Consider the following 25,349-nt stretch of genomic DNA (forward strand, 5'->3'; position numbering starts at 1 on the left):
GGGAAGGCGGGAACTGAGATTTCAGAGCCCTTTGGAGACCCAAGGGACAAATCCCACTTTAGACCAACGGGTTCTTCCAGCCGGTCCACACAGGACCCAGCTGGGCACTCTGAGATGACTGCCCTCCTCCTTCCCAGGGAAAGGGAGTAGCCTGGCCCGCCTACCAGCACTCTGCAGCCTGTACCTCAGTAGGGATGTTGGGGACTGAGCCAGTAAAGCCGTTCTCAGCAATCGTGCTGTGGGAGCTGTTGGGAGAGCTGGGCCCGGAGCCTGGAGCGCTGTTACACACCGAGGGTACTATGGAAGAAGTGGCTGTCACCAGGGCCTGCTTGGAGCCACCCCCTCACTCCTAGGCCCTTAGAATAGGGACAGGAAAGGAGCACTTACCCCCTGGCCCAGCACCTGTGAGCTCAACAGCTCTCTTCTTAAAGGTGCTAATGACAGTCCCATCTTTGCGACGTAGGAGGGGACTGCTTCTCCGCTCAGCCACCTTCTGCTTTAGCCTCGAACGCACTTTCAAGTTGGGTTCAGAGGCTGGAGAGAAGGTAGCCAGGGCTCAGATACAGCCACACAAACAGGCTTACACCTGCGGCCTGGCCCCTCCACATTCCCACCTCTACCTCCAAGGAGCCACATGCTGGGAAGCCAGGTTGGGCACTCACCTGTTTTGCGGAGGGGGAAGTCATCACGGCTGTCATAGGGCCCAAGCAAAGGCAGTTTGTAGGAGGGTGGCGTCCCAGGGGGGCCGCTCTGGGGTGGGGAACTCTGGTCCAAAGAAGCATGGTGGGCTCCCCTGGGGGATGGGGTGTGGGGATGGGGATGGAGAAATATCTAGGTTAGCACCCAGCCAGCTGGACCTGCCACCCAGTACTCTACATTTATGTAGTGACCACTGCACATAGGGACAGGAAACGAGTTCCAGGGCAGGAAGTGAGGAGAGAAACCAGGGGTGGATGTCTCATCTCCTAGGAGAGATCACACGGCCTGCACCGGGCCAGGAGCCCCTTGCCATCCTGCAGCCAGGCCACCCCTGGGCAGGGGCCTCTGTGACCCATGCCTGCCTAGGGCCATACCAGCATTTGGGATGCTGTGGGAGGGAATGGTTGAGGCCGCCCGACGTGGGCTCCTTTGACTTCGACAAGAGGAACTCCTGGAGCCTCAGCTTCACCTCAGTGCTGGCGATGGCACCTGCGGGACAGGACACAGCTGACCTGGGTGCTTGGGGAAAGGGGGCCAGGCATCCCGGCTGGCGCCAGGAGGCCCCAGGCCTTACTTTCTTTGCTCTTCTCCTTGTTCCGCAGGATGAGCAGCTGCTGCTCCAGCCGCTGCTTCTCCAGCTCCTCCTGCCGCTGCTGCTCCCGCTGCCGCTGCTGCTCCAGCTCCTGCTGCCTCTTGGCTGCCAGCATCTCCTGCTGCTGCTGCAGAGGCACAGGGGGCAGGGAGGTGGGTGAGCCAGGCTGGCGGGGGCGGGGGTCCTGGAGCCCTCCCCGGCCCTCACTCGCCTTGAGGTGCTTCTGCAGCTGGACCTCGTGCTGCCGCGTCAGGTGGTCATGCTGCTTCTGGAACTCAGCAAACAGGAGCTGCTTCTGCAGCTGCTGCTGCTGTTTGAGCGCCAGGAGCTCCTGCTGCAGTTGCTGTTCTCGCAGTGCGGGGTCCACAGGGCCTGCCAGAGCCCCCCGCAGCTCCATGGGGCTGGGGCTGCCTCCACCCCCGCCGCCAAGGGAGCTGGGCATGGCTCCTGGCAGCACCGGCTTCACATCCACTGCAGGGAGAGGAGACAGGAAGGGATCAGAGGCCCCGGCAGCCAGGCCTGGGGCCCAGAAAGCTCCCAGACAGGACCAGGGACTCCAAGAGAATGTGGGGGGAGGGAGAGGGGTCAAATCTCTCTGCTCTGTGGATCATGGATCCAGCCTTTCACCTTAACTAATGAGGCCAAAGCCATGAACTTCAGTAAGGAAATATGCATAAGCAATGAGCCCGGTACCTGGGACATTGTGGGCGCTCAACACATGATACTGTCATTGGCAGTTAATGTCACTGGGCATTTTATGTGAATTACTTTACTCATGAGGAAACTGAGGGTTAGAGAGGTTTAAGTAACATAACCAAAGACTACAGCCCAGTGACTGATTATAGCATGTAAATCCAAATCCTTGCTTCAAACCACTACATTGTCTGTGCCTCCTCCCCTACCTCAGCACCCCACTCCCCGCACCAAGAAGCCTATACTAGAGGAGAAACTGAGGTACAGATGTTAGTTCTAGTACTAATGGGGCTGGCAGCCAGGGCCCTCTGTAAATCCAGGAGAGGCCTGTGGGGATCCCCTGGACACCCCTAACCTCTCCCCTTTTCTCTGTCCCACACCCAGCTGGGAAAGGCTATGGTAATGGAGGGTGAGTTGGCGCCAGGAGGCCTCAGGGAAAGGGGGTGCAGGGCTACACCACACCAGGGACAGGAGGGGGCTGGGAGTCAGACTCGCTTCCTTTGCCGGATTATCTCCTTTCAACAGTTTTATTGTAATTACCCTGAAAATGCCGCTATATATAGAGTGAGCCAAACAGCAGCTGTGCCTGGGGGGAGGGGGGATGAAGAGAATGGGCGGGCAGGCCCGGGAGGAGGTGGGAGGAGGAGACAGGAAAGGAAAGGGAATCAGACAGGAAGAAGGGTAAAGGGAGGGTGGGGGGAGGCTGCAGCCGAGGCAGAGGTCTCAGAACTCCAGTCCCAGGGAGAACCTGCTGGGGAAGAGGAGAGAAGTGAAGGGGCTGCTGGGCCCCCAGACCTTGTATCCAGGCCACCATGTGAACAATGGGCTGAGGGGCCCCAGGCTGTGGCAAAATATTCCCATGAGTTTATGGGAAAGATGGGTCTCAACTTCTTGATTCCCTACAGTGTTCTCTGGTAACTGAATGTCACTCCCTACCACTGCTATGTGGTTACCAGGGCAACTGGGCAAACACCACCCCAGCAGGGAGCCCTAAGCCCAGGTCACACCCCACAAAGCCTCCTGACCAACAGGAAGGGGAAGGCAGGCTACTCACTGCCTGGGAAGCAGGAAGTAAGAGGAACGGCCAATGTGACTTACTTCTTTTCTTTCTCCAAAGAAAGCCCTCAACTTTCCTCACTCTAGCCCATGGAGGCCACAGGGAGCCAAAAAGCCTTTCCTGTGGCAAGGTGGCCCACTCTAGTCCCAGCCTGGAGAAGGAAGGATCCCAATATCCCAATGGCTGCCCATGTCTCCTGCCCTTGTGATCAGGCCTCTGCCCAGGCCCCCACCGCCACCTCTCAATCTGGACTGGAGAGGAAGCTGGGAAGAGGACCAAGGGCTGAGCTAAGCAAGGCTCCCACACCCTGTGCTTGGACCTCTCCGGGGACCCTGCAATGAATGAGGGCCACCGAGGCAGAGGCAAGGCCTGCTGCAGGCCAAGGCCATGCTCCCTTCACGCCCGAACAGGCCTCCTCAAGGACCCACTGGAGGTGGGCGTGGGAAGGTAAAGCCTGAGCAGAATCCCTTTCAGTCCCCTCCAGCCCCCTCTCCCCCAAGCACTGCTAGGCACATTCCTCTGTGGTTTGCCCGCCAGCCACACTGACGACTCTGCGGCCACGAGGCCAAAGCCACATCTGCAGGAGTGGCCAGATGTGGCCAGGAGGGTGGGGTTTCATACACACACACACACACACACACACACACACACACACTCTCTCTCTCTCTCTCTCTTTCACTTTCCCTCCCACCCCATGTCCTGCCCCACCACCAGGAGGAAGGGCCCTTGGAAACTGCAGAGGGCCTTTCTGGAGGTTGGCAGCCCCATCAGGGTGCAAAAACAGGGTGGCAGCAAAGAACCAGTAGGCAGCCTCCGGTCTCCCCTGCCCTGGAAATGCTCAACAAGGTCCCAAGTTGGCTGGAGAGTTATCTGTTCATAGGCAAGACTGGCTTGGCCCGTGGCACTCTGATCACTCATACAAGAGGTAGATGGGCTTCAACCTGCTGCTCCCAGCAGTGCCGAGGCCATGGGAGCCAGATGCCAGCCCGGCTGCCCAGGGAAGGGCAGGGGTCCAAGTACTCCTGGCTCCCAGCAGATAACCCTGCTCAGGCTGCAACTGCTGCCAACAGTGCTGCCTTCCCTTGCAGGAGTCCTGCAGAGAGGGTGCTGGCAGGCGAGGGGACTCTCCCACCAGGGCTCTTGCACAGCCACCACCACAATTAGAGATGCTAGGCCCCTGGCCGCAGTGGGAGCCGTAGCCCCATTGGTATGCAGGTGGCAGGGCCAGTAAGCTCCACCACACAGCCTTGTTCCCACACAAGCAGGAAACACAGGTAACTGGAGAGTACTAATCTGCAGGCCCTGTGAGGCCTGGACACGATACAGCACCCCAGGGGTCTTCCAGGTAGTGATATGGCTCCATTCAAGATGGAAGGGGCTACCGCTACGCAGCTAGAGACAGGGCAAGGGTCGGGCGGCGGCACAGAGCCCACCAATATAAGTCTGCTAGGCACAAAACCTGGAGCCTGGCTGGCCTTACACCCCCTCAAGGATCTGTGCCCTCTGCCAGCTGGGCATGGACAGAGCAGGTGGCAGTGGCTGCTATCCAAACTAAGCACCCTAAAGGAGAAATGGGTGTGTCAAAATAGGAGGAGGCTCTCAACCACCTCCTGGTGGACCAGGAGAAATGGAAAGACCCCTGGGAAGGAAAGAGCAGGAGGGACACTCTGTTCCCTACGGACACAGGTTGGCAACTCTGGAGAGCAGAGAACCCCTGAAAGGCCAGGGGAGGGATCACACAGGAGGGCAGGACCCTGGGTTCTCGCCATATCCCCTGCCTCCTCCTGAGAGAGAGCTGTAGGGAACAGAGAGGCCAGAGAGCCAAAGCAGCAACCTCCTGCAGAGGGAAGACCTCCGCAACAGTTACGTGCTCCACACTCTACTCCTTCCACGAGCCCCTGACCGACCCTCCGAAGAGTGGCAGCCTTAGGAACAAGCAGCAACGTACCACCCTGTCTGCAGGCCTTCTGCAGGACTGAGTGACACTGCCTCCACAGAGACGCCCCAGCCCAGGCAGCTGGAGGGCATGACGGTGTGTTTCTGGCTATCGGAGTGGACTACCCCACACATACCAGGCTCTGGCTCAGAAGGGGTGCCCTGCCCAACTCTGGGCACAACTGGGGAGAGGCAACAGCTTAATGACACTTCCTTCCCACCCACTGAACCTCCCACCTTTCTGTGAACCCCATCAGCCCTGGGGGGGCTCCCACACTCCTTCAGTCCTCTAAGACAACTGCCAGCACAACCTTAAACAAAAAGAAAATGTCCAGGCAAAGAGACACAACTCCCAAGCAGACAAGGAGCTCTGGGGCATAAGGAGCAGGTTTTAGCAGCACCTTTGAGAACAAGGGTTCAGAATAAAAAACAGATCCAGCTGCCCAAGAGCAAGGTCAAACCTTCCTCCTGCTCTAAACACACTGCAAGCCGTGCCCCAGCTTCAAACCCTCTCTTGGAGACGTCATCAGTTCCAGAATCCCTGTGATGAGATGCTGGTAGCAAGGAAATGGTTATTTTAGTTGCCCTGAAGCAGCCCTGGAAGAAAAAGGGTGGTACAGTGTGTGGACCCGCCCACAGACCTAAGAAGCATAACACTTGGCTCTATAAAGACCCTGCTTCCAGGAGCCCCAGAAGGCTAAGGGGGGAGGAGGGGACCCGAGGTACATACAGTATGAGAAACACGTGCACTAAAAGCTGTTTGGAGTGTCTAGTGTCTACAGGACAAAAATGAGGTCCCTGCAGATAAGCCCTGGATCTGAGGAGTTACCCTAATAAAAGAGGGGGGAGGGTGAAAGGGGCCTTTGAAAGCATCTGCTTCAGCCTCCTCATACACAGCCAGGAAACCAAGCCTGTGAGGCTGCAGTGCAGCAGATCCCATCAGCTAAGTGGCAGAGGCTCACACCCAGGGGTCTTAACTCCCAGCCCAAGCAGACTCCCTCTGAACACCACCTGTGCAGCCAGGCTCCCATGCAGGGCATGCGGGGTGCTCAGCAAGAGCCAGCCCTGGATAACTGCCCCCTGGAGAGCAATGGGCGGGCAGCCCACCCCAGAGAGCAGTGCCTTCCACCGACACCCCACCTTCAGTTCCTTCACCAGGCTGGGGCGGCAGCAGCTTCCTTAAATGTCCAATGACCTCGCTCTCTCCCTCTGGAGAATGGGAGAAGGCTCTTGTCCCTATCCCAGCCTTCAGGCATTTTGGAAGGAGGCAGGGAACAGCATTTCACACTCCCAGTGACGCCGATGACCCTCCCCACCCAGGACAGTTTCCCACGATCTATTTCTGTGCTTTTACGTGACCAGTGAGGCCAATCTAGGCTCAACAGGTTCTACCACAACTCAGACATGTGCAAACCAGGGATGACTCTCACCTAGCAATTTTCACAACTCTTCATGTAACACCAGCAAACACACATCACATACTGGTTAAGAATGAGGGCTCTGGATGGAGTAAGAGATCACCAAGGTTCCAGTCAGGCTCTGTCACTTCCTAGCATAAGGCACTGAGCATCTCCCTGAACTCAATGCAGGCATCTGTGAAATGGGTGTAAGACCACCTACCTCCCAGAGCTCTCAGGCTCAGGAGAGAGATCACAAGCAGAGGAGCTTGGCACAGGGCCTGGGAACATCTTGGGAGGTGTCAGTCAGGGCTATTATTAATGTCTCCTGACATTTGAGTCTTGGGCCCCTTGAGCAGTCTAGTGAACCTATAGACCACTTCTCAAAATGTTTCTAAGTACATGAAACAAAATACTTAGAATTACATGGAGCCAAGTTCATAGACCACCTGAATTCTAAAGAAGCCAGGCTCGGATCTCTGCCAGAGTAGTAAGACCTTATCTCTCATTTCAGATTGTCCCAGGGTTGCTCTGTGATCCTGTCCCAGTCAAAGCCCTTCCCCGTGGGCCCCACACAACACAAGATGGAGTGGCCAGTGGCTGGATCCCAGTACTGGAGAAGGAATCCCTAGGAAGAGCCTCCCCCAAGGGCAGCACTTCCAGGCTCTCTCTCCTGCCCCACTACCTCCTCTATGGCTCAGCCCACAGCAGTGGGATCCCTCTTGTCCCTCAAAAGTATTGTTCAGCACAGACGAGCATCAAGTTTGGTCTCTGCTCTCAGGGCCGCAGCAGCATCTTCCCTAGTTTCTAACCTCACTGTAAGCACACCTCTCTTCCCAGTACTATTTCACACTTTCCCAATTCCTCTTCTTGCAAGGCAGAAGCAACGTGAAACTGACTTCAGACTCCTAGAATATCAGTGCAAGAAGGTCCTGCAGATCAGCAACTCAACTCCCCTAGTTGACAGAGGGCTGTAAAGCCAGAGATGGAAGGAATTTGTCCAATATCACCTGGAAAAGAGGCAGAGGAGCTAGGGTTTAACCCTGGGTCTTCTCACTTGTTCCCCCACTATGGAATAGAAGAAATCTTGAGGGCTGCTCCTGAATTTAACAAGAGATGGAGCAAAGGGTCAAACTCTATATTAAGGATCCAGGGAACCAGACAGGGCACCTGGTCGGCCCACAGAAAACCAGAGCCCCAAAGTGCAGTGGAGAAGGAGACTGAGTGGAGGGGACCCACAGAAACCTTAAGGCAGCTTCCAAAGGACCTTAAGCCTAGGGGAGTGCAGAGCCCTGAAGGCACAAAGCGTCACTGGTGAAGATGGAGTCTGTCACTGATCCTGGGCTGCTATCTGGAGAAGTACACTCATTCTCCCAGCCCAGCCATTTCCAGGAAACACTTGGGCACCAAGCTAGAGGCAATTAAAAGGCACACCGACCACTCAAGAGTCTGCAGCTGTTGCTGAAACTGTTCGCTCCACACCTGGGGTGCACAGCAGGGGCCCCAGGGCAGGGGCTCTGCTCTACCCAAGCACAACCCAGCCCTGAGTGTCCAGCAGGGCACCCTGCCCACCTGGTCACTTGCCATAATTCCCTACCCCAGCTGGGGTTTAGACACCTGCTGCCCAGCATCTCAAGACATCCTCTCTCTCCAGACTGCAAGGCTGCTGGAAGCTGGATTTGACTACAGTTGAGGTGACAGCCTCCCTCCCTCTGCAGTAGGCCCTTCTTCTAAGGATCCCAAAGCCCAGTAAGGCCTTCCCAGGAATGCTGGTGACACCTGTTGGCAGGCTGCTAGGTCCCACGACCCGTCTACACAGCCATTTTTCTGAGCATGGTCTTAGTCTATTCACATCGGAATTACCTGAGATGTGTTTAAAATACTGATTCCTGGGCTACTCTACAAATTCCGAACCTGTAGAGTGGGCAAGGCTTGGGAATCTGCATTTTAACATATTCCCTTGGTAGTTCTGATGCAACTGAAAGTTTGAGAACTACTTTCTCACAGTGTACCCAGGCTGGCTGCACCCCTTTCTGCTGCCAACCTGACAGCTGTTACAGCTGTGTGTGCGGACACAGTTAATCTGATTTCCTGTCTGGCAGCTGTGCAGCAGGGAAGAGACAGCTGAGGGTCTCAAAAACAAGAAGCGGGGATGAAGTAGAAGGGATGGGGGCAGGGGAGGCTGTCTGAATATGATTAGATGCTCGACTTCATTCCTTTCTTCCCTTGGGCCAAAATCCCACCAGAGAGGAAAAAAGTTGATAAACTGATCCCCAAAATTTTAGAAAACAGAGTCTCCTGTCAGAAACTCAGGAGCCCCATCAAGGCCAGACTGATCTCTATTCTTTAGGAGCACAAATTTTGAAGGCACAAAGACAGGTCCACCACATTAGGTTGTGCAGGTTGTGTACTGCACAAGGGCATTCAACTGAAGGGGCAAGTTGGGGGTTGAAATCTAGCACACTCCAACTGCTAAGCCTGCACGCTCTGGCATGAGGATGTATCCACCCAGAAGAAGGGGCATCTTTTAAGAATTTGTACAAAAGAGTTTTCGTGTGGATTGGCAGTGGCCCTACACAAAGATCCAAGTCCAAATCCCAGCCGTCACTCACTCTGTGACCTTGGGTAAGTTCCTTAATTCTCTGATCCTTCTCAATTGTAACACATGGCTATTAATACCTTCCTAAAAGAGAGAAGGTCAAGAAAGCACATGATACTCGTTAATTAGTACAATCTTTGTTCCCTTCCCACCCAAGTCTCGCCTTTCCTACCTTCTCCACACCTTTACACCTATACCCCAACATACCCAGCCAAGCTTGGAACAGTCTCAAGAATGTGAGCAAGATATCCAGGGGAAACCCCAATACCAAACATAAACCCGAAGGCACTTCCCAGAATCCATAGCATCCTTCCTTGCACAAGCAAGATGCATACCCTCCCTTACCGGGGAAAGGAGACTCCTCCATGCCTGCTCATAACATCCCGCACACTGCCCAAGCATCAGCTCTGCCGGGTCCAGGTGGAGGGGCTTCAGGGCCCACAGGAGGGAGGCAGGGGGTCCCCCAGCACTGAGTCCTTGGGAGTCCCAATCCAGAGTTCAAGCTCCTGGGCTCCCAAACCTGGGACCAGGCCTGGATGAAGGGGATGCCCACTGTATGCTCAGCTGTTACGGGGGAGTCAGGCAGACACCCCATATGTCAAGGAAGACCTCAGATGGCACTAGTGGAAGCTGCAATTTGCCCCTTCTTCAAGCAGGAACAGCAGACAGTGCTCTGCATCCCTCATGGGCTCTGCCTGCCAATGCTGCAGCTCATCCTCCGGGGCAATTCACCGTATGTGTCTACTCGCCCAGAGGGCCAAGCCCCAGAATGCTGCCACCAGCCCCCTCAAACAACATTCATTCATCCATGTGTCAGGCACTGTGCTAAGTGCTGGGGAATGGCAGTAAACAGGACAGCCCAGAGAACAAAGATGCCCCTAGAATAGGGTCCCAAGGTCTTGCAGCTGGAGCAGGCAGAGTCCAGAGTAGGCACCCATTCTGGGAAGCCCTATTCCCCAAACCCATGGGCTGGAGTGGCCTGGTGACACACACCACCCGAGAAACATCCCTGGACACCTGCTTTTTTAGCCACAGGCTTGACCTGTCTGGAGACTAATCAAGAGATGGGGAGAAGAGGCAGAGCTTGGGGAAGGGGAACACCAGGCTGCTTGGCCCTCATGGCCGTGTTTATCCGGGGTGGATTTTTTTTTAACCCAAAGGTTAAAGTGTTTCTATTTGAAACATCTATTTACATTCCAGAGGCAAAAAAAAAAAAAAAAAAAAAAAGAGGCAGCCGAGCTCCAGGCCTATATCTGTCCCCAGCCGCGTCACAGACACAGCATCAGAGCTGCACAGGGGGAACATTCTTAGCCCTCTCACCGAGTCACTGAGGTGACTCACGCCTCCCTCCTGCCAGCATGGACCACACCACCTAACAGAAAGCTAGGCAGTGTTGGGGTGCAGGGGGAGACAGGGATCTGGAAAAAGGGACTGGCTGCGGGGGGCCTATGCAGGGGCAAGCAGGCAGCCTTAGGTAAGGGATGCGGCTAGCAGGGCTCCAGTCTGCAAAGGGTCTACCTTGAAAGGTGGTGAGAGAACATATTGAAGAGGAAACTTCAAGCTAACTGCCAGCTGCTGCTGGAAGGCAAGGGACAGGGGGCACAGGGCAGGATGGGTGGACTGACAGGGCATCTACCAAATGGGGTAGAGTTGGCCCCAAAAGATGTTTTGTACAGTCAGTCTTCTGCTTTCGAAGAGACCACCTTGACTCCCAGAAGCTTTAGGGAAGGGATGAGCAGGCAGAGTCCTCAGCTAGAGCTGCAGGCTCAACTAGACCAGGGCTTGCCCAGCACTCATATTTATACTCCCTCCCAGGGGACTGGGTAGGTATTTTGCATGGTTGGCCCCCAGGGTTATGCCCCTACCCTAGGAAACTACATGGGCATCTATGCCCAGGCAAATGGCAAGACTTGTTCCAAGCATTTTCCAAATCTTCACAAAACATTCGACCTCTGACACATCCTAGCCCACCCGCAATCTGATCCCTGGATAGCCAAGAGCCAGACCACAGGTACCTGCATAGGTAGGCATATAGTTTCTACTTTCCAGTTCAAAGCTTAGGATCCACACCTACGTATCTAGAGGCAGACTCCCCATACAGACCACACAGACACCTACACCCAAGTGCCGAGCTACTGCCAGGAGGGGCCAAGCAGGCATGGGTCCAGCAGGCCCCTCCCTAGAGGAAGCATCCTGTGGTGCCGGCCTGGTAGGGAGGCTGTGCCAGAAAGGCCTGATGCTGCCAACAGGTTCCTGGGAGGAAGAGAGGCAGTAGCCCAGCTCTGGGGACCCCAACCCCCAACCAGGAGCCTTTAAAAAAGTTCCTGCTGAGAAGGTAGCAGGGCAGGGGATCTCAAGCCCAAATGACCCAGAGTAACGCCCCTTCATCCTCACAAGATGGGAATAAACCAAGGTCAGGGGGAAGAAGAGGCATGCAGAAGTTGGAGCTAAGGTAGCACCCAACACCCCAACTGCCAACCTCTGCCTAACTCTATCATAGCTGCATCAAGCCTCCTCCCCAAGTGTCTGATTCCCAGGGGACTCCTGACAGGAAACTTGCAGAAATCACTGTACTGGACCCTCTGAACCTCCAGAACCCAGCCAGAGCAGCTGGGGCAGACTTTATTCTTGTGGACACTCTGGCTATGGCTTCTTCCCCTGCCCAGACCTGGGGAGCGGGCAGCCTGGAGGCAGGTCACTGACCCACTTCGTCCCCTCTGACCAAGGTGCCCATGAGGCCAGGACCCCAGCAGCTGATGCTGACCCTGCCGGAGGCCAAAAGGACTCGAAGAGATACAGCAGAGTACAGCTGGAAGGATGGCAGAAGGACATGTTCTGGACCAGGGAGGGCAAGGAAGCCCACCTCAGTGAGCACACCTCCCCTGACCACCTTCTCAACAAAGCCCTCCAGAAAGATCTAAGTGGGACCCTATGTGGGTAAGGCTCAGACCCAGGGACAAGAATGCCCAATGGCAGAGGGCAGGCAGGGATACCAAGGCACTTACCTGACACAGGGATGCCGTGTAGAGGGGTCCGAGGCAGGATTTCCAAGGATGGTTCCCGGCCTGACATCCCATCTGCTGAGAAACAGGATTCCGTCTCATAGATGGTCTGCAGCATCTCCACGAGCCCCTGAGCCTTGGGCACCAGCAGCATGCCAGGGAGGGGGCCGCCGAAGGCGGGAGTCAGCCAGAGGGAAGGTGGTTGGGCAGGGCCCTCACTGCTCAGGGGCTCCCTCAGGCCACTGCTGCTGAGACCCGTGCAGCGGGAAGGCACCTCATCGGCCTGGGCCCTCCTGGCGGCAGGAGGAACCAGGAGGCCCCGGAGTTATAGGCCCAGCTCTCCTCTAGAAGGGCATCCAACCACCAGCTTTTCCCCAGCTCCCAGGAGCCGGGTACGGCTGAGTACTCAGGGGACAGGAAGGGGAGCTCAGCAGGCAGGCGGGCTCTCTGTGTTCCCTCCCAGCCCTGGTGACAGCTCTGGGCCTGGCTCCCTGCTCCTCCTTCCCGAATGAGCCGCCGGCAGCTGGCAGAAGACTGAAATAGCAGTTGGGGGAGGGCCCTGTCTATAAATAGGTGGAGCATGCTCAGGGAGCCGCCGGCCGGCTGCCAGCCCTGGCGGAGGCCCCGTGGGGCGGTGGGGGGGCGTGTTCCACCCCAGGAGGAAGCGCCAGGCAGGGGGATGGGAACAAGGGAGGGCCTGCCCTCAGGGCCAAGGCCACAGAGCCGGGTGGCCAGGGACTGGGCTGAGGAAGGGCACAGGCCGGAGTATCAAAGTGTCTGGGAGCAGCTCTGGCGCTCTTCTTGGCAGGCGAGGGGCTGGATTCCATCCTCTATCTTCCCTGTCACCATCCACAGCAGGTAAAGGAACTGGAAGGGTCCGGGAGAGGGCGGCAGACAGGGCCACCTGGCCTAACTGCATCTTCCCTAGAGTCCTTCTAACAGCCGATGGGAATTTATTTAACATCTGTTTTCCTCCAGAGCTGCCCCCTCAACGAGGAGATCCCTGAGCAGCAGCTAAAGGCAGCACCCTTCTACCCCTCAGGGATACTACCTCCAAGAGCAGCTCAACTTTCTTCCAGGAGGGCAAGGAGGCTCTTCCTGCACAGGCCTCACCCCTGCCCAGGGAAGGGGACCCAGAGCACCTGCCCATTCTCAGAGCACAGGTTAGCTTTTCCCTGGCAATGTGCCAGATGCAGTGCTAAGACCAGCACATACATCACCTCATTTATTCTGCATGGTAACCTCAGGAGATACGGGCAGATAGGGAAACCGAGGCACAGAGAGATGAAGTCACTCACCCTAGGTCTGCTTAAACGATAGGGCTGGGATGTCCGAGGCTCAAGTCTGAGCTCTAACCACCACAGCCCACTGCCTCCTACACAAGGGAGGACATGAAACTGCCTCAGGGTTTTTGTTAACAAGTACATTGACACCCCCCCACCCCCACCCAGGACCCTGGCAGAGCAGCTCATTCCTGGGGCCACTGGGACTTGGTGCTGGTACACCATCAGGATGGTGACGCCCACCTACCCTGCCCACAGAGGCGACTATCCCTTCTCCTCAGGTTGTGCATCCCACTGGTACAGAGATCCCACTTGGCCCCCCAACCTCACTAGAGCCTTTTAATAGACTGGCTATTCCTGGATCTGTGTCCCCCTCCCCCTTCCTGATGTCACAGTTTCTATTTTGGAGCCCCCTCCTGGCCCCTCCTTGCCCCCAACTCCAGGCACAGAGCCAGGGACACCTGTCCTCTCCCTGGACTAGATGACCTCACCCTCCTCTGTTGGAAGGAGCTGGCCAACCAAGGACAGACTGGCTGTGGCTCCTGGAGCCCATCTTGCTAGCCAGCAACAGTAAAGGGGCCTCCTGCCCTCAGGTGTGGGGAACACATGAATAGGGCACGTGGCAGAGGTGTGCTTTTCCAGGTCCTAGACTGGCTGGCAGGATGCAGACTGGCAGTGGCAGGGTAGAGGAGAACAGGACCTAAACAACGATCTGGAGCCTTGACTTCTTGGCCAGGGAAGACTCCAGCAAAATGATGATGGAGCAGTGCTTTCCCACAAGGGTCTAGAGTTGGTAGACACCTTAGATCTGGAGACCTTGTTCACTAACCCCTGCTTCGACCTCATCTTGGCCAGCCAAGCTCTCTCAAGAAGGAAAGGGTAGGGAAAGTCAAGGTCCCCCTTAGTGTGATGACAGGCAGCAGACTCAGGAGAGCCCAGAAAGCCAGAGGCAGTTGCCCCTCCCAGCCCAGGACTCCACCCACCCACGCTGGGAGCAACTGGAAGGGCTGGCTAGCCCTGTCCTGGCTCTCTCTGCCTGCCCCAGGCACAGGAGAGTATGCTAGGGAGCCCTATTCTGGAGGAGAGGAAGATAGCAGCTTCAGTGAGTCAAAAGCAGGGCTCCCAGAACCTGGAGCGGCCAGAAACCTAAGGAAAGAGAATTCTGAGCTTAGGAAAGGTGGGAGAACCCAGAGGTGGCCCAAGCCAGGGGCTTAGGGCAGTTCCCAGCACTGTTAGGCATTCGTAGCAGTATAAAGTAGGAAGCAAAGTGTCAGACACAACTAAACTATCCTCAAGCAGTTCCCAGAATCCTCCAGGGAAGTAAAAGAGGAGGCCTTTAACTTGGGGACAAGTGTCTTTTTTATTTCTGAGATTCAAGTGATACAATAAGGTCTTCCCAGTGTCTAACTTCAACCCTTCCTGCTTTATAGCCTCTTTCTTCATGGTTCATTTCTCTTCTCCCTCCCCACCCACCTGGCTCTCCCATGTCACCCCACAACCTTACAAAGGTCCCATCAAGCATGGGGTACCTGAGTCTCATTTGAAGCCAGCACCAGCCCCTACAGACTTCAATGGCTGTGTTCCCTCGGAAGCTTGGCTCAAGCCTCCTGACCCTCCAAATCTGGAGAAGGGGAAGAGTCTAATGCCGGCTCTTCAAGTTCCTCCAGGTTCTGTTTCCTGGGCCCAAAAGGATGGGGTGGGGCCCTGACCAAAATGAAGAAAGCCAGGTCTGTTTGCTGCATAGTAAAAAAGTCACAGGCTGGCCCAGGAGCAGCCCAGACAGAGTGCAGGGTGCCAGCTGCCCTGGAGTACAGAGACAGCAGGCCTGCCTGCCTTCCAGTTCTCTACTGCCCTTTGAGCCCAGTCATGCTGGAGCCCATCGGCATCACCTGGGAGCTGCCGTGTACCAGGTCCCATGCTCACTGGTGGTTCATCCCTCTCGTTTGAAAGCAAGTCCAGGAAAAAGGTGAACATCTACTTTGGCACCTCCCACATCCCCGGAGGGTTGACCTTGCTTCCTCCGACTATCCCATTCTAGGCCTTCAATCCCTTTGGAATGAGGGAGCAGGGAAGGATGAGGAGGGTGGAGCAGATTCTGATCTACAGTAGGCACAGAGGTGCACCGGGGGCATCTAGGTGGGAAGGGATGCCAGGAGCCCACTTCCCAGACCCCAGACCCATGTGAATGACACTGACCCACTTTCTCTTTCTCAAGGCTGACCGCCCGCCTTCCCCAGGGGCTCAGAGGCAGAGCCTGAGCCTGAGGCTTGGAGGCAGGACGCCGAGGTTCCTTTTGCTCCACCCCACACCCATGCCCCAGTTTCTCTGGTCACCCAGAAAGGAGGGGATGCTTTCTCCCTCCCTCTTTCCCTCCTGGGAAAGGGAAGGAGAGAAAGTGTGGAGCACGCTGGGAGGCGCTAGGCGGGCAGGTGTTGTCATGAAGCTTGTCTCCCCTCCCACGCTGGGAGTAAGGAACCTGGCCACCTCCTCCTGGGCCTGTCACCACTTAGACCGGCTCACATGGTGGGTGTCACTCACCCTCTCCTCTGCTCCCAGGGCAGCTCCTCTAACCTGGCTAGCTGAGCCCAGGCAGGAGCGGACTCTGTCAGTCTTTCAGTCCCATGGAGGGGAGCAGAAATGATCAGTTCCAAAAAACTAAAGAAAGCCTCACTCCTCAAGCCCCCTTTTGCCTAAAGAGAAGCCAGATGCAGAGAGCGGCCTCCTCAGGGAAGCCCCATCAATGGCCTCTCTAACTCCCAGGACTGCAAAAGAGGCAAATCAGGTCAAGGGCTGGCATTGAGCCCAGCCCAGAGGCAAGTCTATCAACTCCCACTCTCCGGGGAGTGGAGTGAGCCCCAGAAGTAAATCACTCCAAGTCTCTGCCTGCCACCCCCTACCCAGGACATGTTTCCTTACTAACTTGTTTGCTATGAGGGCAGGGATAGACCATCTACCATTTTTCCCAAGCTCAGGATCAGCACGTTGGGGATGCTCAGCAAAGATTTGCTGAACAGGAAAGCTCCTGTCCTGAGAGAAATGGAGAGGAACCAGGAACAGTGCTGTTCTGTTCCCTAAGGAGAGAGGAGCAAGTCTTCGGAGATTGGGGAGGGGGTGGGAGGTGATCAGGGGTGAGGGCACCCAGGCCCCGGGGACTAACCATTTTCATCATCCCACTTCTATCCCCACCCGGTGGCCCCGTGCTCTTCCCTGGGGCTTCCTGTAGGGCATCCATGGAGGACACCTGCATGCCCAGCTACACAACTCATGGTTTCATTTTACTTCCATGGAGTTGAAAGGCATGTGCTTTCCAGGCTTCTGCCATGTACCAAGCACCCCACTCCCAGCCCAGATGCTACCTTGAACTCTAGGAATAGCAGGCGCGGGCAGCTGCCGTCTCCCTGGCCCAGGGCAGTTCTAACTCCACGTACCACAGGCAGTCCCAGAGTCCCAGGAAGGCTTTGAGAGAAGGGCCTCAGGGGGATGCCCCCAAGCAATGATCCCAACTCGGAGGCCTCCCCACAGTCCCAAATGAAGTTCCCAGTCTCTGGCCCCCTCCTACTCTCCCATCTTCCCAAACTCACTCCTTCCCAAACTCACGTAGACAGCATCTCCCCCTGCTGGGGGGAGCTGGAAAGTCAGCCAGGAGGCAAGGCCAATGCCACAGGCCCCACTCAGGAAGCCCCTCCTGGCTGGCTCCGCAGCCACTCCCAGGCAGCCTGCCTCGTGTGCTGGTGGACACCCCAAGCTACTGCCACACTCCTGCCAGCCCTGACGGCACTGGCTGCAAGGGGAACTTGGACCACAAGACCTAAGAAAAGCAACCCAGTGCCTTCTCATATTCAAAATTGAGGATTTTAGCTTTTTACTATAAGAGAATGAAACTCCAAAGCTAGGACGGGTCCTTCCCAAGCCACCAACAGCTGCCTCTGGGCTGCTTCTGTTCACTGGGCCAAGGGTCAGACCCCAGTGTGACTGGAGGTGGCTCCTGGTCAGGTCAGTGCAGCAGCCCAGAGGAGAGGAGCAGTAGGCAGCACTGCCAGGCACGACCTGCCCTGCCAGGGGCAGTGTCCAGCTGAGATGGGCAGGGGACTGATGAGAACCCACCAACCCTCCCCCCTTTCCCTTTGCCAGACTAGCCTGAGGAGGAAGCAGGAAGGCAGAACTTGACAGCCACCCCTCCAGTACCAAGGGCACACAGACTTCTCCGTGTCTAACACCTTGCACAACTCCTACAGGTTAAACGAAAGGAAGGGCAGAGGCAGGAGGATCTGGGAAAGAACCGCAACCACTGCAGATGGGGGTTCATCAGGCAAAGCTCACTTGGTAAGTCTCAGGAGCCCAGCTTCTACAGCTGGCACTCTACTCTGCCCACAGCCCATGCTCTGAAAATGGCGCGCTACAAAGGGAGAGGGGAGGGGGCACAGCCCTGACCAAAATAAACGGCACAAGCCCAGATAATCCCACCAGCTCCCAGCTTCCCTGAGTCTGCCGGAGCCCCTAGGACCCCAGGCAGGGTCTCTCTCACATATCACCAGCGCTGGGACCCCACAACAGAAAACGTCTGGTCCAGCCAATTGACTATGGGGGAGAGGAGGCCTGGATCCCTCTGTGATGCTGATGCTGCTTCTGTACCATCCTGCAAGCAGGGTCTTGGCTCTAAGCCCAAAAGAAGGAAAAATATCCTTCTATCCCTCTGGAAAAAGATGTGGAGTCCAAGATGGGTGAAACTGAGCAAGAAGGACTCTGACCCTTTAAGACTGTGCAAAAGGAGACAGCCGAGGAGAGAAGGCAGTTATTACTCTGACCACTCGGACCCACAACCCTCCTGCGAGAAGTCTGGAGGGTCTGGCCCAGGGCACTTGGACACATCCTCGTGGGCATACACCCAGACCCACCCAGCACAACGCTGCCTGGGGTCCCACCCATGGACTATTTCTGGCAGCACTAGACAGGCTCCCAGGAGCAGAGGGAAACAGGAAATCTCAGTGTCAGATACCCCAAATTAGGAATCCACCATGTCCAGGGGCTCAAGAGAAGGGACAGTCTACCTAGACTCAAAGGAGACAGCCAAGACTCCTCTGCCAACATGTCACTGCACCCCTGACTCCAATATCACACACCCCAACATGGGCTAAGGTCACAGGCCCTGCAAACCTCCACTAAGAAAAATGTACAGAATGCAGAGAAACACTCTACAGGGAAGAGAAGCTGCCACCACAGAATGGAAGCTGAACATTCATGTGTTGTAGGGAATTCCTTCCAACATCACCCCTGGACCACCCAGTGAGATTCAGGGATACACAGCCCCCCTCAGGCCTGCCTGTCTTGGTGAACAGGGCAGGACAGAGCTGGAATGAAGGCCCCCAAGGTGAGAGGGCAGGCATGGGGACAGAGTTGGACCCATGTCTCCCAGGGCCAGGCTAGACGATTGAGCCATTAATTCCCAGCTCTACTCCATGGTCAACTTCGGGTTTGTCTCTGTCCTTTTCTTCACACCTGACGCTTCATTCCTACACAGCTGCGACCCTAAAAGTCAGCTGGTTTGGGCTGGAAACCCACACAGCCCATTGTGGCCAAAGCCACCCCAGGGTGCACATCTCCAGCCTCCCAGCTCTTACCCGACTTGGTGGGAGAGTTCATACCGGCTCTGGGGCTGCAGGAAGCTGGTGTTGGGGGCTGGGATGGGAGGGGGTGGAGCTGCAGTGATGTCAAGAGAGACAGCCGATAACAGACAGACGGACGGGACAGGAGCCCGGGGCCGCTGTGCCTCTAATGCCCATCCGAGGCCATCCTCCAGGGCGAGGCAGTCAGGCACTCACAACAGCATCCCTGGAGAGAGATGGAGCAGGGTTAGAGGCCCCCAACACAGGAATCTGAGAGTCAAAGAGACCTCGGAGCTTGCTTGTCAGTTTCCACCTGGAAAAGAGAAGGAGGTACACCTGCCTAGGGACACAAAGGGAATCAGAAGAACTGGACAAGACCCTGGTTTCTTGTCTTTCTAACTGGCAAGGCTGCCAGCACTCAAGGGAAGGGAAATGGCTATAGCAGCCACACCTAAACAAACTCCTTTTCAGGCCAACAGTGTCCACTGCCAAGTGAGGAGACCTTGTAGACTCCCAAGGGTGCCTGATATGGGACTGAGTTGTGCTAAAGGAGAAAGAGCAGGGAAGTTTCTAAACTGTATCCATAGCAGTGGGAGATGCAGGGTGGATCTGGAGTCACTGGCAGTAGTTAGGAAAGAAACTGGTATCCCAGCCTCAGAAGCCTGAGCTAGGACTCTGAGATAGAGTCATTTACTCTACTCTCTGACCCTTGAGCCTCTAATGCCCATCTGAGGCCATCCAACTCTGGAAATGTGATATGCTTCTGTCTTGGTCTCTCCCATTCAACAATAGGTCAGGGAAAGAGAGTGACCACCCCTCCATAACCCATTTTGTTTCCACAGAAACATGGAAAGGCAAAGACACTTACCCATCCATATCCAGTGGCCCCCAGTCTAGGGACCAGGGCCCAAGAGTAGGGCTTTGTCTGTGCTGTACAGGTTGTGTCCTGCACAAGCAGGTCTGAAATCTAGTCTGTGTTCTTCCTGCCAAGCCATGGGTCACCCAGGCTAAGTTCACCCAGAGTAAGGGACACCTTTCCCCAGTTTGTACAAAGGCACCAAAAGGCCCAGCAGTGGGCCTGTTGAGACCAATATTGCAATAGAGATGTCCCAGTATTACAGGATGAGTTTGCCAACCTGTCCCTACACCTCCAGCTCCCTACCTGCCTCTGCCCCACAGCTAGTCCTCAAACCCCAGACACTGCGCATGCACCCACCTGGGCCCATCCCTAAACAGCCCATGATCCACCCCAGACATGATCTCATTTTCTTCCAAATGAAGGCAGGCCCTCCAATACCCCATAAAAATTAGGTAGCAGGAAGTGATCAGATGAAGCTGAGAAGAGCTGGATGCTTAAGCTCTAACTCTGCTCCTCCAGCCGGAAACAAGCAATCAGCTCTGCCCCCCTCCCCCCACCTCACCTTCCTGGCAGGATTAATTCTCAGCCTTGCATACTCATCAAGGATTCCCACGGGTGGGGTCCATTTGGAGTGGAGTAGCCAGGCAGTCACGGCACAGGTACAGAACCCCACACACACACCCCGTGCACACACTAAGAAGAACTCAAATCTTCTTAGGCCTGCTGCCCCCTGCTCTCACCCACAGGGTCTAGACTCTAGCTGGAGAAAGTGCACTCAGACGGAAGGCAGGAGGAGGCAGAGTGAAGGGGCTAAATTGCTCTAGGCAGGCACAGGTGTGGGGCCAAGCTCAGGAATGCAGCAGGTGGGGCTGCTGGTGCCCCGGCAGGGCCTGCATGGGCAGGCAGCTCGCCTGTGCCCACCCCAGGGCTGGCGCCCGGTCCCACTCACACCCTTTCCTGTGGGCTGGAGAGCACAGGTTCAGAAATTCCCACGACTCCCAGCAGACTGAGTGGCCCAGCCCATCTTCTTGGTGAAAGACATCACGGCAGGGCACCCAGAAAGGATAGGGCCTCAATGGTACAAAAGCTAAGTTAAAATCCACCCTGAGCCCCCCTACCCCCCACCCCCGTCTCATGCCCCAGGGAGATGAGGAAGGCAGGAGCTCCTAGAACTCCCAGTGGGCTCCCACCCTGCAGGATGCAGCAGGACCCCTGGGCCCCTGCCCACCTGTGGGCAGTGTCTGCCAATATCCCCATCAGGCCTCCTGAGTGAAAAGGGAACTCCTCAGAAACAAAGCAGTATCCGATCAGAATAGGTGTAGATTCTTGTCTGGGGTGGGGCATGGAGGGCGAAAAAGGCCAGAGCTATGGTTAAAACCTGAGCTATTTGGTTCCTCCTCTGCAGGAGAAAGTCACTGCTGAATGTTATATAAGGGTCTTGGTGGACAGTCAGGGACCAATAGCTGTGTGGCGCCGGGATGACCGAACACTTGGATTCCAAACCAGTGAGCAGCCTGGCTTCCATGAAGTCATAAGTAAGCAGAACCCAGGCCCTCCCCCTGCCCCTGTCAAGTCTCTCTTCCAGACAGACCTCTGTCCCACTCCAGAACCCATACCCACCTCCCACCTCAAGCCTGGATGGCAGGGCAAAGAATGAGGGAAACCAGCTGCCTCTCACCCCGCAAGTTCATGGCTAAGCCAGAGAAGATAGGGCAAACCCTAGGGGGACACTCCCCACCCCATTTATGAGCAATAAAAACTCTGTCAGAGGCTGGGAGGAGAAGGGCAGACAAGTGAGGGAGACATGAATCAATGTAATGCCCCAAAGGCCACAAGTTCACAATGCTGCCCTGCGGGGCAACTCCCTCAGAATTCCTGGGGTGTTGGGTGTCCCTTCGAGGGCCTCTCTGGAACCTTGGCTCCAGCACTACCGGGCAGGCCTCTCCCAACACACCAGCTAGAGGCAGGCCCAAGTCCTAAGCACTGTGGCCAGAGTCCCCTCCCTAGTTACAAGTGGCCAGGTGAGCTCTCTAGACCAAATCTCATGAACCTGAGATTGCCCACCATCTGAGATCTACCCCGAAGACTTCATCTGAAAGCTACACGCCCAGACAATCCATCCCAGTGTACAAACGACTTCTCATCTGGACATCTCCTGACCATGGGCATGGCAGTCCACTTTTCCCAGCCTCCAACAGCTTCCATCACGTGTGTCTTCCCCAAACTGGGCCACCAGAAGCCCAGGATTGTAAGCCATGAGGGGAGGCCAACTTGGATGTCCAGACCCCAAACTAAGGGAAGCGGGAGGACAACAGGGGAGAAAAAAAGGCACCAGGCTGACAAATTCATTTTTGCAATCGGCCCATTTCTGTTTGTCTGCTCAGACGCAGCTCCAGGCATCTGCACAAGCCAGATGGAGGAGGCTGCTATTTCTAGAAAAAAAGGGGGGGGGGCAGTGATGAGAGGAGAGGGAGGTAGAAGGCGGAGGCACAGGGCAGAAGACCGGGTCTGTTTGCCCTAAAACCTCAGGCAGATTGTTACCCCCTCCCCAGCACTAGGAGACAGGGTCCCCATTCAAGAAAGGGCTGGGGCAGGGGCTAGGGTGAGGTGGGATGGAGGAAAAGAACGGCAGAGAAAGTTTAATTAGCCAAAGTCAGCTACAATAGGCCCCCTCAAAGGCTGCATCAGGTTTTCATTCATGAGCAAGCGACAGTGCTCCAAAAATGCCAAGAGCCGCCCCCCTGGCAGTCTCTCCCCCACCCCCACCCCAACAGGAGCGCGTCCTCTAGCAGGCTGGCTGAGCCTGATGCCGTGTTCCAGACATCCCTCCTCAAAGGGATGTGAGTAGGAAGAATTAATTATTAAAGAGCAGCTGGTACTTTGGCACCAACTGCACTCCCCCCAATTTCTATAGCATGTCCCCCTCCCCCTTATACAAAAACATAAAATATTCCCCCATCCCCAAGCCCCATTTCTAAACACACAGCTAAGACACCACCCCTAGGGAAGAGAAAGCAAACCTTTGTCTCAGCAGCTACTTGGAGTGGGTGGGGCATGAGATACTGCTGCCCCCAAACACCCCCAAATTACTTGATCCAGCCACAGAGGATCTACTGGGAGGAAGGGAAGGCTTGCACAGAGTTAACTTGCCCTCCACCCTTGCCCCCAAGTTACTTGCACCTGGTATCTGTCTCTCTGGCTCCTGGCATGCATACATTCCCAGGACACAGTGGGAATGCTGGGGGTCCACCCCTCTCAGATAGACCCCTGCCTGCCTTCTCAAGACACAGCCCAAATCCAAGTCCAGGCGGAGAAAAAGCAAGGAGAGGATTCAAGAAAAGGGGTAGGAGGCAAACCAAGATCTCTCCAAGCTTTGTTGTTTAGGACTGAGAAGGAGAGAAGACTGGAATGAAGAAGCAGGCAGGCCCAACGAACATGGCTCACTCACCATCCACAGCCCAACCCAGCATCTCAACAGCCAGCATAGGCTGGGGTCGGGGTGGAGGTGGGGGTCTTGGTGCCTGGAACTTGGACTGGGGACCCTCCTTCCCTACATCCCCTGAACCTGAAGATGCCCAGGGAAAGACCCAGACCCTGGTTCCAGTCCTTCAAGGTGGTCTGTATAGGAGTCCCTCTGCCAAGACTCCTGAGTCTCTCACCCCCTGCCTCCTATTGTTCCTGTGACCTGGCTCCATCCACCCCTCCCAGCTGGACCCTGAACCCAATCACCCCCGTCACCACCCCCAATCAAACAAAGCTAATTCCAGGCCCCAGAAGCACAGTGGTCACTGCCAGAGTGTTGGGTCCCTTGAGCCACCCCCGCCAAAAGCAACTGCAGCTGCTACCCTTCCTCTTAAGGGGCACACCTCATCTCAGGAGGCCAACAGTGGCCACCTCCTCCCCCAAATAGGGCACCCCCACCTTCCCCTCTCCTCTCCCCACCGACCAGACTCTAGGATTAATTACTTATCACCCAGCCAGTTCACATCTTCCCCAGGGCCCCAGAGACAGGTAGGGAAGCGGCCTCCCCCAAGTTAAAAGGCACAAGCAGTGTCCCCGCCTCCCTAAATTACAGACCCAGGATGAAAAAGGGCGGGGGAGAGGGGCAATCCACCCCAGACAAATGGGGGAGCTTTCATCTCCTAGCTCTTTCTGGCTCCAGGGTGTCAGACGGGAGAAGAGGGTGGGAACAAACCCAGTAACGCCTCAACGGGGAAGCGGTGAGACTAATGGGAGAAAGAAGTGAGGTGGGCCTGCAGGCCCCCTCTCCAGGCACGGAAGTCAAGGACACAAAATCAAAAACGCGTTCTTAGGTTTGGGTGGTAAGCGCTATAGGGTGGGCAGCGCTCCTCACCTCAGGGTACCAAGAAAGGAAGTCCCGCAAAGAGGGGTCTGCTTAGAATCCCGGCGCTGGGCTCAAATCGCTCTGCAACGCAACATGCGACCCCCGGGGAGGAGGCAAACCAGACAGCTTCGGCTGATCTCCCGGCCGTTTGGGGGTGCGGGTCTCGGGAAGGCCGGCCCCTCCCTTTACTGCAGGGAAGGCGCCCCTGCATGAGGGACGGGGAGGGGCGCGCGCTGCAACCCCGAAGCCCTGCTCCCGGACTGGCGATGCTCCCGTGGGGGCGCCAGCCAGCATCGGGCTCCAGGAGGAAGGAAGCGGGGCGCGGAGCGCGGGGCGCGCGCGGGAGCCCAGGGCAGCGACGGCAGGAGGGGGCAACACCTCGCGTCCCAGGGACCGAGAGGAAGCGGTATGGGGGTGTTGTGGCGCGCTCACCCCCTGCGGCTCGAGCTCCGGCTTCGCGGGCGGCGGCGGCAGCAGCGGCGGCGGCAGCAGCGGCAGCGCCTCCTCGACGGCTCCTCCATCTTTGCGGCGGCTCCTCCGGCTCCGCTCGCCACCGCCACCAACAACAACATTCGGAGACGTCACTCCCATCACGTGACCCGACCCGGAGCTAAAAATAGACCCAGACTCCCCCCCAACAACCTGCCTCCCTCTTCAGCCAACACCAACCCCTCCCCTCCCTTTCGGCCCTCCCCCGCTGGGCGGGGCCAGCAGCGCCACCGTGACAGTTTCTTAAAGGGCCGGTACCCTGCCTAGGATTGCGGTGGGGAGTCGCGGGGAAGGCCACGCGAGTTGTAGTAGAAACGCTCGATCTTCCTCCCTGCGCTTCCTCCACTTCCTTTCCAAACCATAGATGGTGCAGTCGCTGCCTACCTAAGCTTCTCCTCAACAAGCCCTTCCGCGGTGGAGGAGGGGAACTGGAGATGAATTCCTAGGAACTGGGAAGCCCGCGGAGGCCCCAGCTGAGGGGCCAGGATGTGGATGAATGGCTGGGACAGGTCTTGAACCTGCCAGCTCCGACCGCACACGTTGCATCCGTGCCAGGGAAAGAAAAGACTGAGAAAGGCCAGAGTGTGGTTTCAACAGTCCAAGGACTTGAAAAGGAAGACTTCCTGACCCTGACTGTGGTGCCGTCCGTCCTCCTCTGCAACTCTCCTTAGGACACAATATGAGTATGCGTGATCAATAAACAGTTTGTCAATTACCCCGTAAGCCCTCTAACAAAAATTTACACTACGGAATAAACATCGCTGTGTTAAAAAATGAGTATAGAAGGAAAGAGATT

The 25,349-nt window shown here is 56.2% G+C and overlaps 1 protein-coding gene and 1 long non-coding RNA gene across 12 annotated transcripts in view; one reads left to right on the forward strand and one right to left on the reverse strand.

Moving 5' to 3' along the window:
- Nucleotides 1-24,650, reverse strand: part of HDAC5 (histone deacetylase 5) — a 33,889-nt gene extending 9,239 nt beyond the window's left edge. Inside the window, exons 1-10 of one of the 10 annotated variants that reach the window (XM_073235675.1) lie at nucleotides 24,497-24,650; nucleotides 18,876-19,086; nucleotides 13,273-13,349; nucleotides 11,978-12,049; nucleotides 1,503-1,762; nucleotides 1,274-1,418; nucleotides 1,074-1,188; nucleotides 663-793; nucleotides 388-534; nucleotides 185-297 (exon numbers count right to left, since the gene is read on the reverse strand). In XM_073235675.1, coding sequence (XP_073091776.1) covers nucleotides 185-297; nucleotides 388-534; nucleotides 663-793; nucleotides 1,074-1,188; nucleotides 1,274-1,418; nucleotides 1,503-1,762; nucleotides 11,978-12,044 — 978 coding nt within the window. In that variant the 5' untranslated portion in view covers nucleotides 12,045-12,049; nucleotides 13,273-13,349; nucleotides 18,876-19,086; nucleotides 24,497-24,650. Of the gene's footprint in view, nucleotides 1-184; nucleotides 298-387; nucleotides 535-662; nucleotides 794-1,073; nucleotides 1,189-1,273; nucleotides 1,763-2,524; nucleotides 2,547-11,977; nucleotides 12,383-13,272; nucleotides 13,350-18,875; nucleotides 19,087-24,496 lie in introns of those variants that run through there. The other 9 variants (XM_073235677.1, XM_073235676.1, XM_017680890.3 and 6 more) reach the window with 9 other exon arrangements.
- On the forward strand, nucleotides 12,383-25,041 carry LOC108410012 (uncharacterized). 2 transcript variants are annotated; one of them, XR_005055578.2, is made up of 3 exons: nucleotides 12,383-12,832; nucleotides 17,493-17,580; nucleotides 24,918-25,041. It is a non-coding gene; the product is annotated as an uncharacterized lncRNA (long non-coding RNA). The 2 variants fall into 2 exon arrangements; XR_001856385.3 differs by lacking the exon at nucleotides 24,918-25,041 and adding an exon at nucleotides 21,125-24,486 and having other exon boundaries at nucleotides 12,384-12,832.
- Nucleotides 25,042-25,349: the final 308 nt, after the last annotated feature.

This window comes from Manis javanica, chromosome 4, assembly GCF_040802235.1.
Source record: "Manis javanica isolate MJ-LG chromosome 4, MJ_LKY, whole genome shotgun sequence".
Classification (NCBI taxonomy): domain Eukaryota; kingdom Metazoa; phylum Chordata; class Mammalia; order Pholidota; family Manidae; genus Manis; species Manis javanica.